Genomic DNA, 14238 nt, shown 5'->3' on the forward strand with positions numbered 1-14238 from the left:
ATGCGGCCTTGGAAAATGCTTATCGATCTTAATGTTAACATTAATAATCCTTGGTTAGTTATAGGTGACCTTAATAGTATTCTTGATCCTCTGGAAAAAAGTGGGGGTAAGGAGACATCTAATTCACACCTTCCAAAAATTCTCAATATCATTCAACTTCTAGGGCTTGTAGATTTAGGTTATAAGAGCAACCCATTTACATGGACTAATCGTCAACTGGATGGCAAGCTTATTCAAGAGAGACTGGATAGAGCGTTAGTTAATGAGCATTGGCTGAAGTCATTCCCTGATTCGAGTCTTAGCCATCTAGACACTAGTGGATCTGATCATAATCCAATCTTTTTGAGTTCTATTAAGACATCTAAACAGAAACCAAAGCCATTCAAATTTATTAGGACTTCGATGTCTCATCCAGATTGCCATGAGTTTATAGCCAATAAATGGAAAAATAATGGTGACCCTTCCCCTCATATGATTCAACCAAACTTGTCTAATCTAGGCAAGCATCTCTCTAAATGGAATAAGGAGGTTTTGGTGATCTTGACAATCAGATTAATAGCACGATTGCTTGCCTCCAAAATAAAAATATCAATAGTAATGATAGGATCAAATTTAATAGTCGTCTAGAAGAACTTTATAGGCAGCAGGAAAGTTTGTGGAAAGAGAAATCACGTAATAATTTTATAGCCTGAGGAGATAAAAATACTAAGTATTTCCATTCGCAAGCAATCCATAGAAACCGTAATAATCGAATACTAGCGATTAAAGACCACAATGGTGATTGGAAGGATGACATGGATGAGGTCACTAATATCATCACCAATCACCTGCTTAACATCAACACTTCTTCTAATTGTGTTAGCTCTTCCGGTATCCTTGATCTTTTTCATCCAGTAATTACTCCCGCTCAAAATCTTGACATAACCGCAATTCCTGATAAATCGGAAATTGATTTGGCCATCCAATGGCTGAAGAAGGATTCTGCCCCGGGTCCAGATGGTTATCCGCCTTTCTTCTTCCAAGCTAACTGGGATACTGTCAATAAAGATATATACAAGATGGTGCAGAAGTTCTATCAGACGGCGGAACTACCTCCAGAAACTAATCACACTCATATTTGTCTTATTCCTAAAATAGCAGTTCCCCAAAATCCGGCGGACTATAGACCTATTAGTTTGCTTAATACCACTTACAAAATCATCACTAAAATCCTAGCAGAGAGACTTAAAATTTATCTCAATGACATCATCTCTCCTTTTCAGGCAGCTTACATCCCTGGCAGACAGATCTCGGATAATATTATTATGGGTCAGGAACTCATCCATTCTTTTAAATATATGAAAGGTGTAGTAGGTTTTTTCGGGCTTAAACTGGATATGTCAAAAGCCTATGATAGAATTGAGTGGCCATTTCTGATAGATATTATGGAGAAGTTAGGTTTCTCTGACCATTGGAGAAAAATGATATTTAACTGCGTGTCCACGGCCTCCATGGCGGTGCTCATTAACGGTCATCCAGGTCCTACCTTTCATCCTACTCGAGGCATTAGGCAAGGAGACCCGCTTTCCCCTTTTCTCTTCACTATTGCTATGAAGGGTCTCAGCCGTATGCTTTCCGCTAATATAGGTGATGGTAAATTCTTAAGTTTTCCTACCAAAAACCAAAACCTAACGATTTCTCACCTTCTCTTCGCTGACGATTGCATCATCTTCGGGAGAAATTCTATTGAGAATGTCCACAATCTTAAAGCCATCTTATCCTCTTTCTGCTCGGCTTCTGGCCAAATGATTAATTACAACAAATCTAATATTTTTTATTCCAAAAATTCTCATCCTAAATTTAAACGTATCATTATGAAAACTCTAAAAGTCAAATATGCTTCCACTTCGGAAAAATACCTGGGAACTCAACTGTTCATAGGTCCTCAGAAGACTAAAGTGTTTAACTCTATCCTCGATCAAATAGATAATAAATTATCTAAACGGAATCATGCATTCCTTTCTCAGGCTGGGCGCACGGTAGTTATTTCGGCCGTAGCAGCAGCCATTCCCCGATATCAGATGCAATGCTTTGCTCTTCCAAAGAGCATAAGTGAACGCATAGTGACTTCTCAGAAGTCTTTCTGGTGGGGAAAATCTAAAGGTATATGTACCAAAGCTTGGTCATATATTTGTCAGCCGAAAAAACTAGGAGGGTTAGGCATTCACCATCCGCATCTGGATAATCAAGCCCTACTTAGCAAGCTGGCTTGGCGTCTCAAGACTGATTCAGATGCGATTTGGGTGAAATTCCTCAAAGCTAAGTATTTCCATCAATCTGATCACCCAGGTCCGGTGAAAGCTTATCACTCCTGGATATGGAAAACTCTGAGAAGGCATTATGATCTCATAGATAGTCACATCACGTGGGAAGTTCATTAGGAGAAAACATTAATATTTGGAAAGATAATTGGATTCCGGGAGAAGTCCAACAACTTCAAAATACTAATAACTCAGGTTTGAATAAAGTGTCTGAACTTATTTGTAATAACAATTGGGATGAGAATATCCTCAGGCAAACTTTCTCTGATAATATTTGTAATCTAATTAAAGCAATTCCGATTCAACATGAAGGAATAGATAAAATGAAATGAAAGCTAACGCAATCAGAAAATTTGACGGTTAAATCCATGTATCAGCATCTTAGCTCAGCCGACCAATCTTCTTCTCTAGGAGATATTAACTGGAGTTTCATTTGGACATTACCCACTATTCCTCGTATCCAACTTTTCATATGGAAAATTTGTACGAAAGCACTTCCAGTGAGACATCGCATAGGTAAATACATCAGAAATATAACTCATTGTCCAAACTGTACAGAAATCGAAACGATAGAACATGCTCTATTGTATTGTCCCATAGCTAAGAGAATATGGTTTCACTTTAACATTATTTCAGAACACATCCCTTCGGTTTCTGACTGGATTATGTTTTGGCAAAATCAGGATCAAACCAATTGTACTATCGACAATATTCATTTTGTAACAATATTATGGTACATATGGAAAACGAGATGTGACCACTGTTTTCAACAATCGGTTTATGATGTGAATACAGTAATAAAATCGATCAAAACTTTTCCTAAAATTAGTGCAGAAAAAGTGAATCATGATAAAGTTGTCATTTCTAAATGGCAACCTCCGACTCAGCCGTTTGTGAAAATTAACGTTGATGCATCTTTTGTTAATGTGGTTCAAATAATAGGAACTAGTCTGATTGTACATGATTATAGGTCAAAGTTTATCTTTGCAAGCGTGAATATTGGAAGAGCAAGGAACAGTGAGGAAGGAGAGGCTTTAGCCATACTGAACGGTATTACTTGGGCAAAAGAAAACAATTATATGCAGGTCATCATTGAAAGCGACAATATAAATCTGATCAAACATTTGAATAACTCAAAGCATCAAGTTCAATGGCAATCACTAGTACACATTCGGCAAATCAGGAACGTAAAGAAGAAGATGCATCAGGTAAAATTCAATTACATCAAGCGGGATCAGAATACTCAAGCGGATAAGTTAGCGAAATGGACGCGTCGAAAGGAAAGAGTAAAAAAGTGGAATTGTATTCCGTATTTTCTTCTTAATATGTATTGTAATGAAACTCTGCGTTAGTTGAATAATATATATACTTTTAACAAAAAAAAATAATGAGATATTTGGTAGACATTTTCCACCAATATCTCCATTCACTACCTTATTGCAGGGAGTTGAACGGTAACATGGGATCGGTTAAAAACACCTCAAAAAATTGTTGTTAGCAGGGGCGAGCCCACATAGGGGCGCGTGCCCCCACGGCCCTAATGTGACTCGTAAGTATTAAATTGCACTTGTCACTATATTATGTATCTATAGTTCCATTTTTTAACAGAATTCTTCTCTAGCTCAAGTTGTGAAACGCTTGAATTACACTGTGGAGGTCTTGAAATCGACCCACCCACAACACCTTTTTTCTTGAATTTCCACTACTTACACTTTTTTCGTAGAATGTCTTTTATTTACGTTAGTTGAAAGTGTTGTTTGGTTTAAGATGACTGCTTATTGAAAATCTATTATATAAAACGCAAAGTTTTTTGCTGACTGGGACAAGCTGAAAGACAAATCCGGTCGTCCGTTGTAATTTTGATAGCATCTTCAACCTTTGATTTGTTACCCACTTTGATTGATTGACCCACTCAAAGAAGAAAGTGAGTAAACCCTTTAATCTGGTCGGTTATCTTTGTGGCGCCTTATCCTTCCTTCCCTTCCCTTCCCGCGTTACAACATTGATGCGCCTTATTCCTCCTTCCCTTCTCCCGTTACAACATTGATATGGTAAAAATTGATGGCATTGGTTACTGTCCATTAAAGCTTTCAGTTCTGAAAGTAGAACGATTCAGTCACAAAACGTAGAGAATTGATTTTCTGGTCATTAAATCACCTCTCTCCATTCTCTCCCATCATTCTGTTTGATTGACTTATCAGGTTGGGGAAGAAGATCGATGATAATGGAATCTACAACGAAGGTAAGATGCGTCGACTTTGCTTCTAGGTCGCCATTAAAAGAGCCATTCAAGAAGATGATGATGATTCTAGGTCGGCTAGAGAAGTTTCTCCGTTCGTTACCAGTAGTCTATAGAGGTGATATTCTGTAGAACATTTTTTTAGGTTAAGATCAGGTAACCTAATTATGTTTTATTAGCCTAATTGAGATATGAAATCTTTCATTTTGTGATGATGTCAATAAGTAACCATTCCTTTTTCATTTTATGATACATGGTTCCTTCAAAGAGAGAATTTTCTTCTCCGCTCAGCATGATGATGTCTGTAACTAACCATTCCTTTTTTATTTTATGATATAGGGTTCTTTCTCTTCCTTATTCCATTTTATGATTTAGGGTTCGTTCTCAAATTGTTAAGCATCCGGGTATTCCAATTATGCTTATGCGCTACTTTTTTTTTTGGTTTAGATTGATTTTATCGAATAATTTTGGGGAATTGCCGGAGAGACTTGTAAGTTTGTACACTGCACTTTAAATTGATTGAAATGTGAGTATTTCTTTTATACAAATTGTATTTGTTGAGCAGTCAGAGTACAAGTAAAATTTGTAAAAACGATTCAATGTGTGAATTAACTTCGTTCTTATTTTTAATTTGCAATCATGTTTGGAGTTGCTTCACAAAGAAGACACCCAAATCTGGATTCTTAACTGGTTTTTGTTTTGTGGTTGTTTTTCTCTGTATTCCGATGCTCACACAGTTTTCTTCAGTGCAGTATTGATGTCGAAGTGTTTGAAGAAATGTTTGCATCAAATTTCCTATATGAACTTCAATAACCTTCCTATTTACTTTTTCCGAAGGTTTCATTAACTTAATTCGGTTGTAGGTCATGTGTATAAGGCCATGGATGCTCTTCCTGTCAAGGTGTTTGAAGAAATGGCACTTCAGGTTGGTGTATCTATTGATTTCTTAGTTTGGTTTAATGTTTGTTTTCTCTTACAGATAGTTTTTGATTATTTTAGTTTGCTAAGAAATTGGAGAAACTATTTGGACTGATGAGAAATTATTTGGATTTTGAAATAAAGATTATGCATACTGAACTGGAGCAGTTTTGATGTAAAGGCCCCCCCTGACATGAGAGCTTCGAGGAATACTTGACATGATACATAAGAGTGAAAAGTAAATGTGGATGGAAGAAATAATTGTGCACCTCCCTGTTTCATACAAAGTTTAATCTGCAAACTCAAATAGGTAAAAGTATTTTTGACCCACAATTCTCTCTAAAATTCAGTTAATCGATAAATTAGCACTGGTTTATCCTAATAGCATTGAAGTATGGGATGGAAAAGCAAAAGGATGGCTGGTGAGTGAAGAGTCTTGCTTGATTTTTTTTCTTTAATTAAATGTGGGCATCAATTTTAGTCTTGATATTCCAACATTCAGAGAACCTGCTCAAACATGTATTGTATGTTAGATTCTATTTATATTTACGGTGATATCTAGACAAACTTTGTTTTTGTTCTTTTGTTCTTTTGTTTTTCGTAGTCAGACTATAATGATCTTTGATTTGACACCCATCTAAGTGTTTCGGTGAAAAGAAGTATGATGATATCTAGCAAAGTTGATTGAACGTTGTTGTCGAACAACCCCTACCATCATTTGAACGATCCCTAAAGTTCTAAAACACGATAACTGAATAAGTGTTTCATTGTTTCACTTTTATGTCCATAGAGAAACATTTTTACCAAAAATATTAGTTCATATGAAATCTATATCACTAAAACAACATATGACTCCATGTGCCTTATGTTCTAGGAACGACATTAGAAGCAGATTTTAATTGGTAAATTTCTTAAGCTATGTGACTCCATGAATATTTCAACTCGGATTTCGGCAATTTTCATTTGTTTTTTAATGTTAACTCTTTATTGTTGACTTTGAGGTTTCATTATGTTGAGAGTTCTTCTATAATTCTTGTAGATAAACCAAGTAGCACCTTCTCTTGTTGGAGCACGCATCAGAACCAAAAATCGGTTCCTGACATATCAATTCTTTTATGCGGGCTACTTACAGAGTAGTCACAGGTAATCTAAGATTTATTTAATTTTATTCACTATTTATTTTTCCCTAATATATTTGAATTGCTAAACTCATGCTCGATTTCATTGGAGCCAAAATTATTATTTTTGTTAAATTAGGACATTATGCACACCTTGCATTGGTAAATGACCTTTTCCTTGATAGGAAATGAAATAGTGTGTAATTTTTTCTCACGTTGGGTGTCATTTGTTCGATATGTTTGGTCGTTTGAAGTCCAGTTCATTTTCACTACTCTTATATCCAGGGAGATAGGCATAATACAGTGATACTAAATCTTCATTATGATAGACATAAATTGTAGATTTATCTAATTTGCAGAGCTATGCGTATGGTTGTATGTTAAAAATGAATTAGCATCCTGCTCTACGGATTTAAGAAAGTCTTACTTCCGCAGATACACTCGCTATGCCCTTGCCCCAATGTTCACTTCACGGTAATCACCAACTGAGACCTTGTCACTGTCCATCTATTAGCTGCAAAACCTTTCTAACCACCGCAAACGCTCACTCGGGTCATGTTGGTGGACATTTGCTGGATAATCACTTTCTTCAAAGGATGAACATGAAACTCAAATACAATCTTATATTCGGAGGAATTCCCGCATCCCTTTAGTTATTAGTACACTAAAACATCTCATGGTCTTCTTTTAACAAATGAAAAACCCATGTTCTCATAGTTCTTATCTTCCCCATGTTCTAATTTCCATTTTGTCACTTTTACTATGTTTTCAGGTGAAGCTCCTAACCCAGAGGAGGCTGTAAAATAGTTGTTGAATGTTTCAAATGTTGGTCATGTGCATGTTCAATATCAACGTGTTCTTTGCATGCGTCATGGTCGTGGTGTTGAGTGCAACTTAAGGGAAGCGGTATGCAACTTTCTTTCTTAACCAATATATAAGTTTCATGTTTCCATGCTTGTTTTTCCTTTCTGTTACTGTGGGGTGCCGACTTTCCTTGTGATATCGATCTTTGTTTTAACCCAAGAAGCTGATTTTTTTGGTAGTGGTGGGGGGTATGGAATTGGACTTTAATCCTCTAGATAGCTTGAGCATGGGTATATCAGAGGTACGCATATCTAATGGTGTTGGTGGAAATGGGAGCTACCAGTATTCCTTTCCGAATGGCATGGGAGCAGTTGTCGGGGAACATCTTTCTAGAACATCTTTCTAGAACATTATTTGTGCGTAATATTAATAGTAATGTTGAGGACTCAGAATTGAGATCTCTCTTTGAGGTAATTAATATTGTCGATATCTATTTCTCAGTGAGTCATAGAGTATCTTTTACACATCATAGCTGGGACTTAGCTTGGTAAACTATGAAGTTTTCCAGATATTCACATTCCCAAGTATGCACTGGTGATACTTATTTAAGTGATATCATGAGTTTCAAAAATAAGGTTTTAGTATTTGTAGTTTAGACATCAGTAGAAATATTAACAATTAATTATGCTTGTTGAACTCATGTGTGGACTAATTACACATCAATTTTGTATATTTGCTCTCACCAAAGCATTGCGGTAGTCTTGGACTATGAATTCGTGGAATACCAAGCCGACCCCGAATGTGGGACCTCTGTCAGTTTTTTGATATTTTTATTGTTTTGCTTGTCTTGTGTAGCAATATGGTGACATCAGGACTCTTTACACTGCTTGCAAGCAAAGGGGATTTGTGATGATATCTTACTATGATACTTGTGCTGCTCGGACAACTATGCGTGCATTACAAAATAAGCCCCTAAGGTGGAGAAAAATTGACATTCATTTTTCAATTCCAAAGGTCTAGAAATAATCTTTACCTCTTATTGGTTCATATTTTTTGCCTTTTGCTAATTCAGCAGTCAACGATGAATGTCTTGTGTTGTGTCTTTACCAGGATAACCCATCAGATAAGGATGTTATTACAATAAAGATCATCAATGTCGCTAATATTGATCACTTGTGCTTCATGTAGGGTCCGGTTGGATGGAACTCGACCTCTCCTTCTGCTCCTTATGTGCCTTGTGCCAGAACCACGCTAAAAGGATCAAGTGACCATCTTGCTCTGAATTTGATGAGAAATCTGATTATCTCATCTAGCACTCGGACAACGATGATAATAAAGGTTTGGTTTTTTACTAGCTGATAACTTCCTTAAAGTGGTACACTATACGTGCTAGAAACTCTTAACTTAAGCATATATATCTTGCAGGTCACGTGTTCAAATCTCTAAATACATCTGGATCATCCCAAAACAAGGCAAGTTGTTAGCAGATCGAATTGATGGCATCTGGTAATTTCGACATTCCTTTACTATATTCTTGATCTAGCAATATATTATTGTTTACAGGGAACCTATGTACTCAGGTGATAGGATTGGCGCACATATGGGCTTCTTTGTTTATCAATAACATAATCCTAGATTATATGTTTTGTAGTAATCACCAATCATTATTAACTATAATAATCTTAAAACTGGGTGTCTAAACACCGTCATTTTATGAGCAAGGATAGGCCTACTGGATTTTCTTGCGTATATGATTGTTAGGCACCATTTTTGTGATAGAAGCATGCGAGATGATGCCCTTAGTAGTTATTACAATGTCTCAACTTCATTTTTTTAATAGATGTAAGTAAGCTCTTTCGTTTTTTGCTCTCTTTCATGTTAGCACAGTTTAGAGTTCGGGAAAATCCAATCCTACATACAAATTGAAAGCATCTAAAATTGTTTCACATTTGATATTGATATAATCTATTACAAATTGTTTAGGCATCTTGTGTAATTTTTTTCTCTTGTGTTCAACTAACCTAGTCTATGAGTAATCATTTGAACAACCGATATGTTTTTCGGTGTACCGTCGAAATAAACTATACAAGTCTTCTGTCATGGTTATGATTGTTGGTGCAACCTCTGTTGTTATAGCTTTTGCCTTTATTTGTCCCACGATGATTTATACACACAAATGTTGAGTCGTCTTTACGAATAATATGTGAACCTCAAGCTTTCGTAAACATATCAATGGCCGAAGGAGCGTCTAAGAGTGGCATGACATGTGGTTTCCTCTTGAAAAATGGAAGGCTTCATTTAGCTATAACCGTCATTGAATTTGAAGGAAATGTATACTTATGCCTTTTTAATTGAGAAGATATTCAATCAAGTATATGGGCGGACCATAACATATTATTGATTTTAACGATAGGAAAAAGTAGTAACATTGAAGGTGATAGTTCCGAGCTCAAAAAGTGTACCAATTTCATTTCAAGCTAAACTCCTGCTCCTGGTATTTGGGTCCATCATCCTGGTAGTGGTAGCTCAATAATTTATGAACCAAGAAAATTGAAGAACATGCACACTGATATCCACAGGCACATAAAGGAACTTTATTAGGCGGGATTTGGGGGAGTACGAAAAACAATAAGACATAGGTTTGGTTGCTACCAATTGTCGTTATTATGTCAGAGTGATGCCACGATTTATCAATTGTAACAGGACTTTTTAGAAGACTTAGGTTTACTTCAACCTAATTCTATGAACACATGGTCCATAGTATCATTTACTATTTCACCTTGGTGAGTTAATAAAATGTCATCTAAAATTATTCTTTTAAACATGCTCAGATTTTTATATCTCTTCCTTTTTTTCTCTTAGAGGGTTTCAATGTTGATTATGTCTTCTAAAAGACTTAGCTTTACACTATTTTAGTCTCAGATGTAAACTATAGACTTGGATTATGTCTTCACCTACATGCGGCATCTGACCAATTTGTCTGTGCCCTATGGGAACGGGTTATACCTAGTACTTTATAAAGTGCATGTTTGGTCTAAAATTGGTTCTTATTAATTGAACTAATTCAATTTTGGCCTCCTCAAAGTGATCAACTTAATAAGATTGTCTTTGGACTTCAAGATTGTTTTTTTTACATGTTTGTTATAGTAAACATGTTATTAGAGAGAAAAGTTTATCTTTATTTTTTTTTTCATTACGATCACTTGCTCTTCATCATCTCCACAATCGTTTTCTTAATCTTCACCACTATCTCTTCATCCCTTTGTTTTTTATTTTAATATTTTTTGGGAATGCAGTTGGGGGAAAGATCCCCAAACAATATTGATGAGAAAATTAGAGATTACTTATTGTACATCAAAATTACCATGGAATATCTAAACTATAAATAAAATTTTGTTGAAAATTTGTTTTTCGATTCTAGTCTGATCGGAAACTATGGAATTCTTTCACTAATTATAACAAAAATGTGCCTCCACTCATAAATTTTGCTGCTCTTGCCACTAGTTGTTAGCACACGGGGTAGGAGATTGATTGGGATCAATCTTCTCTGGCCCCAAACATCTATTTGCATTCTTGTACAGATGTACCAGTCCGAAACCCAAAATGAGATTTTGGATTTTTTTTTTTTGGAATCAAATAACTTCATTAATAACAAAAGCTAAAGAGTACAATACGAAGTTAAAAGACAAACAATAGACCAATACAAGATACATATGCACTAAACATAAGTATTAGGGTTAATAAGGACAGAGTAGGCCAAAGAGTGTGCCTCTATATTAGCCTCTCGGTAACAGAACATGAGAGCCCATAGAGGGTCTTGTAGTAGCTCATTTTTTGCTTCCAGAACATAGGGTTTAAGTCTCCAACCGATTGAATCCTGACCGTCCATTACATTGTCTATAAGGCATTTGCAATCCCCTTCAATTAACAGTTCATCCAACCCTAATTCATTTCCAACTTCCACCGCCAAGAGCAAAGCCTTGACTTCACTTTCTAACCGAGATTCAGCTTCTATTATTCTCACCTTCTCTGATATCTTAACTCCGTTGCTATTCTTCACTATGACTGAAATCGAAGCTCCATAATGAGTAAATGTACCATCGAAGTTTAACTTCAACAGATTATGTGGTGGTGGGATCCAAATAAAGTTTCTTCGGTTCAGAATCGGTACCTCTGATCTGTTAGTAAAGTTAGCTGCTTGGGTTTTAGCTTGGTTTAAGATGAATGATAAGTTGGGTTGATGATTATTGAAGTGAAAATCATTCCTCCCCTTCCAAAAGAACCATAGTAAGTAAGAAGTAAAAAACCAGACTTTTTTCTTCATGCTGATTAACTAGTATTTTTCTAATAACTTCTCTTGGATCTTGATTGTGAGGTATTGTAACATTGGAAGTGGCCAAGGTGAGCAGATTCTGGAAAATAGGGCAAGATCCAAATAGGTGAGTTGTTGTTTCTGAGTTTATGTAACATAGTCTACATGTTGGATCAATATTATGATTTCCTCTTTTGATGTTGTCTAGAAGTCGTAGACCGTCGTTAATGAGCTTCCAGATGAACAGTTGTACTTTGGGTTCCAAAATTTTGACCTTCCAAAGTTTGGACCAAGGAAAATGACTCCCTGCTCTGTTATTTGGGAGTTGATTGATAATTTCTTTATAATATGATTTAGAGGAGAATTTGCCCATAGGATGAGGAGTCCATATTAATTGATCTTGTTGTGGTAGACTAGGTAGTTGTATTTTGAGTATATCCTCTGCTGATTCTTCCTTGAAGAGATCGCGAATTAATCCTTCATTCCATCTTCCATTTCTGATTAGGTCTGAAACATAAATTTGATTTTGTTGTCTTCTGTATTTAATTTCTAGTTTAAAATCTGATATCGAAGGTACCCAAGGATCAATGAATGCGCGGATAGACGAACCATCTCCCACCAGCCAACAATGCTTCGATTGAAGAGTATTTCTCACTTGCAGCAAGGAAGTCCAGATTGATGAAGCTTTAGGTTTTTTATTTACTGTCCAAAAATCCCCATAGATGTTGTATTTAGCTTGTAATATGCGAACCTAAGTGGATTGAGGCTGATTTAAGAATCTCCAGGCTAGATTAGCCACGAGGGATTCGTTAACTTTGACCAAGGCCCTGACTCCCAAACCCCCTAGTTCCTTAGGTTTTTTAATAACGTCCCAAGGAAGAAAATGCATTTTTCTATGATCTTCCTCATGATTCCATCAGAAGTTTAGATTAATTTTCTCTAGCTTCTGGATTGTACCTTGTGGGATAAGTTAAAGACCAAAGAAATATGTGGAAATGGGATTAAGTGTTGCCTTAATGAGGGTGGTTTTACCTGCCTGAGATGTGAGCTTTTTTTTCCAACCTGCTAATTTCTTATTAAACTTCTGCACTATGAAATCATGAGATTGAATTCTGTTTCTAGGTTTGAGGATGAGAATACCCAAACACTTCTCTAAATCCGTCATGATAGGGTCATTGAGTTGAGATAGGAAGTTATCTTTGGTAGTAGTATGAACCTTAGGATTGAAGTATATAGAAGACTTGGTGAAATTTACTGCCTGACCTGAAAAAGCTGAATAGGTTTGCATGATATTAAGTATTGCCTGTAAATTTTTGTTAGTAGCATCGCCCATAATAATTAAATCGTCTGCGAACAGCAGATGTGTGACTCGAGGAGCATACTTGTTAACCCGATATCCTTCAAAAAGAGATTTTGTCTCATATTTGTCAATAAGTAATGAAAGAGACTGGGATACCAAAATGAATAGATAGGGTGAAAGGGGACACCCTTCTCGAAGAACTCTAGATGATGAGAATTGACCATACTGTTTTCCATTAACAATAATACTAAAGGTAGGCGATGTAACACAGAACATAATCAGCTATAGAGTAGTACCTTTAATTCCAATTGGTAACAGTACTTGTTTGAGAAAATCCCAGTTGATTCGATCGTATGCTTTTGCCATGTCCATTTTGAGGGCGAAAGCCCCTTTTCTGGATTTTGTAAGGCTCATAGAATGAAAACTTTCTTGAACCACCACAATGTTGTCGATTATCTGTCTTCTAGGAACAAAAGCACTTTGTTGCCAGTTAATTCTATCTTCCAAAAGAGGTCTCAGCCGATTGGCTAACAACTTTGTGATGAATTTGTATAAAGTATTACACAATGCAATCGGTCGAAAGTCAGAAGCCATCTTAGGGTGTTCTGATTTGGGTATAAGAACAAGGTTGGTCTGATTAAGTGTTGGTTCAAAGAAGCCCTGGGTGAATATTTGTTGCAAATAACTGATGAGATCTTGTTTGATTGTATCCCAACCGTTTTGATAAAAGATACATGGGTACCCATCTGGACCAGGGCTTTTAATTGGACCCATATGAAAGACCACCTCTCTTATTTCCTCTTCAGTTGGTATACAAGATAAGGCACGCTGATGAATCTCCGAAATAGCTTTATAGTTATGTAATATATCTGGTGGTGCTGGTGCAACTGGTTCCGCCTTAAACAAGTTTTGAAAGTGATCGACTAAATGTTCTGCTATGTGACCTTCTTCTTTGATTTGAGTACCTTCAGTAGTAACTAAAGATTGAATGTGATTGTTCTTCCGTCGAATGGCCACTGAGGTGTGGAAAGCTTTCGTATTTCTATCCCCATTTAAAGCCCAATTTTGTCTAGTACGTTGTTCCATTTTAGTACGTTGAAATTCTTCTAATTGCATAATTTCTTCTTGAATAATGGCCTCTCTATTAAGATTCATCTGATTTGGAACATGGTGTTGAATAGTGATAAGTTGAGATCGCAGAACTTTTAATCTTCTATCTAGTTTTCCAAAAGTTTGTTTACTCCAAC

General features: G+C 36.2%; 3 protein-coding genes across 8 annotated transcripts; 2 read left to right on the plus strand and 1 right to left on the minus strand.

Moving 5' to 3' along the window:
- On the plus strand, positions 1 to 627 carry LOC147556673 (uncharacterized). The gene has a single exon (XM_086658674.1). It carries the CDS (start codon positions 1 to 3, stop codon positions 625 to 627), a length of 627 nt encoding a protein of 208 aa, XP_086514800.1.
- A 3620-nt stretch (positions 628 to 4247) lies between these two features.
- On the plus strand, positions 4248 to 10210 carry LOC147556674 (protein MEI2-like 4). 6 transcript variants are annotated; one of them, XR_015234898.1, is made up of 11 exons: positions 4249 to 5029; positions 5403 to 5464; positions 5602 to 5767; positions 5843 to 5879; positions 6497 to 6600; positions 7348 to 7481; positions 7619 to 7849; positions 8235 to 8393; positions 8568 to 8717; positions 8805 to 8885; positions 9793 to 10210. XR_015234898.1 is itself a non-coding variant. In XM_086663136.1 (11 exons), the coding sequence occupies exons 7-10, from the start codon at positions 7694 to 7696 to the stop codon at positions 8823 to 8825; spliced, it is 486 nt and encodes a 161-aa protein (XP_086519262.1). In that variant the 5' UTR covers positions 4249 to 5029; positions 5403 to 5464; positions 5602 to 5767; positions 5843 to 5879; positions 6497 to 6600; positions 7348 to 7481; positions 7619 to 7693; the 3' UTR covers positions 8826 to 8851; positions 8960 to 9479. The 6 variants fall into 6 exon arrangements, 4 of the variants coding, with proteins under 4 accessions (XP_086519262.1, XP_086519260.1, XP_086519263.1 ...); XM_086663136.1 differs by lacking the exon at positions 9793 to 10210 and adding an exon at positions 8960 to 9479 and having other exon boundaries at positions 8805 to 8851; XR_015234899.1 differs by lacking the exon at positions 9793 to 10210 and having other exon boundaries at positions 4248 to 5029; positions 8235 to 8356; positions 8805 to 9100.
- Positions 10211 to 11097: 887 nt separating this feature from the next.
- Positions 11098 to 14077, minus strand: LOC147556675 (uncharacterized). The gene is made up of 4 exons (XM_086658675.1): positions 13288 to 14077; positions 12724 to 13089; positions 11732 to 12393; positions 11098 to 11649 (listed from the first exon to the last, which is right to left on the minus strand). Exons 1-4 carry the CDS (start codon positions 14075 to 14077, stop codon positions 11098 to 11100), a joined length of 2370 nt encoding a protein of 789 aa, XP_086514801.1.
- Between the last annotated feature and the right edge of the window lie 161 nt (positions 14078 to 14238).

The sequence above is a fragment of the Eschscholzia californica genome, unplaced genomic scaffold, assembly GCF_041429995.1.
Source record: "Eschscholzia californica isolate CP2 unplaced genomic scaffold, dmEscCali1.0.p SCAF_2, whole genome shotgun sequence".
NCBI lineage: Eukaryota > Viridiplantae > Streptophyta > Magnoliopsida > Ranunculales > Papaveraceae > Eschscholzia > Eschscholzia californica.

Excerpts from the sequence above, each read along its gene's own strand:
- LOC147556673 (XM_086658674.1), top strand. The coding sequence starts at position 1 with ATGCGGCCTTGGAAAATGCTTATCGATCTTAATGTTAACATTAATAAT.
- LOC147556674 (XM_086663136.1), top strand. The coding sequence starts at position 7,694 with ATGGTGTTGGTGGAAATGGGAGCTACCAGTATTCCTTTCCGAATGGCA. Across the intron at positions 7,850-8,234 it reads AATTGAGATCTCTCTTTGAG|CAATATGGTGACATCAGGAC; the intron begins GTAATTAATATT and ends TGTCTTGTGTAG. Across the intron at positions 8,394-8,567 it reads TTCATTTTTCAATTCCAAAG|GGTCCGGTTGGATGGAACTC; the intron begins GTCTAGAAATAA and ends TGCTTCATGTAG.
- LOC147556675 (XM_086658675.1), bottom strand. The coding sequence starts at position 14,077 with ATGGAACAACGTACTAGACAAAATTGGGCTTTAAATGGGGATAGAAAT. Across the intron at positions 13,090-13,287 it reads GTTACCAATTGGAATTAAAG|GATATCGGGTTAACAAGTAT; the intron begins GTACTACTCTAT and ends CTCTTTTTGAAG. Across the intron at positions 11,650-11,731 it reads ACAATCAAGATCCAAGAGAA|GGGAGGAATGATTTTCACTT; the intron begins GTTATTAGAAAA and ends TTCTTTTGGAAG.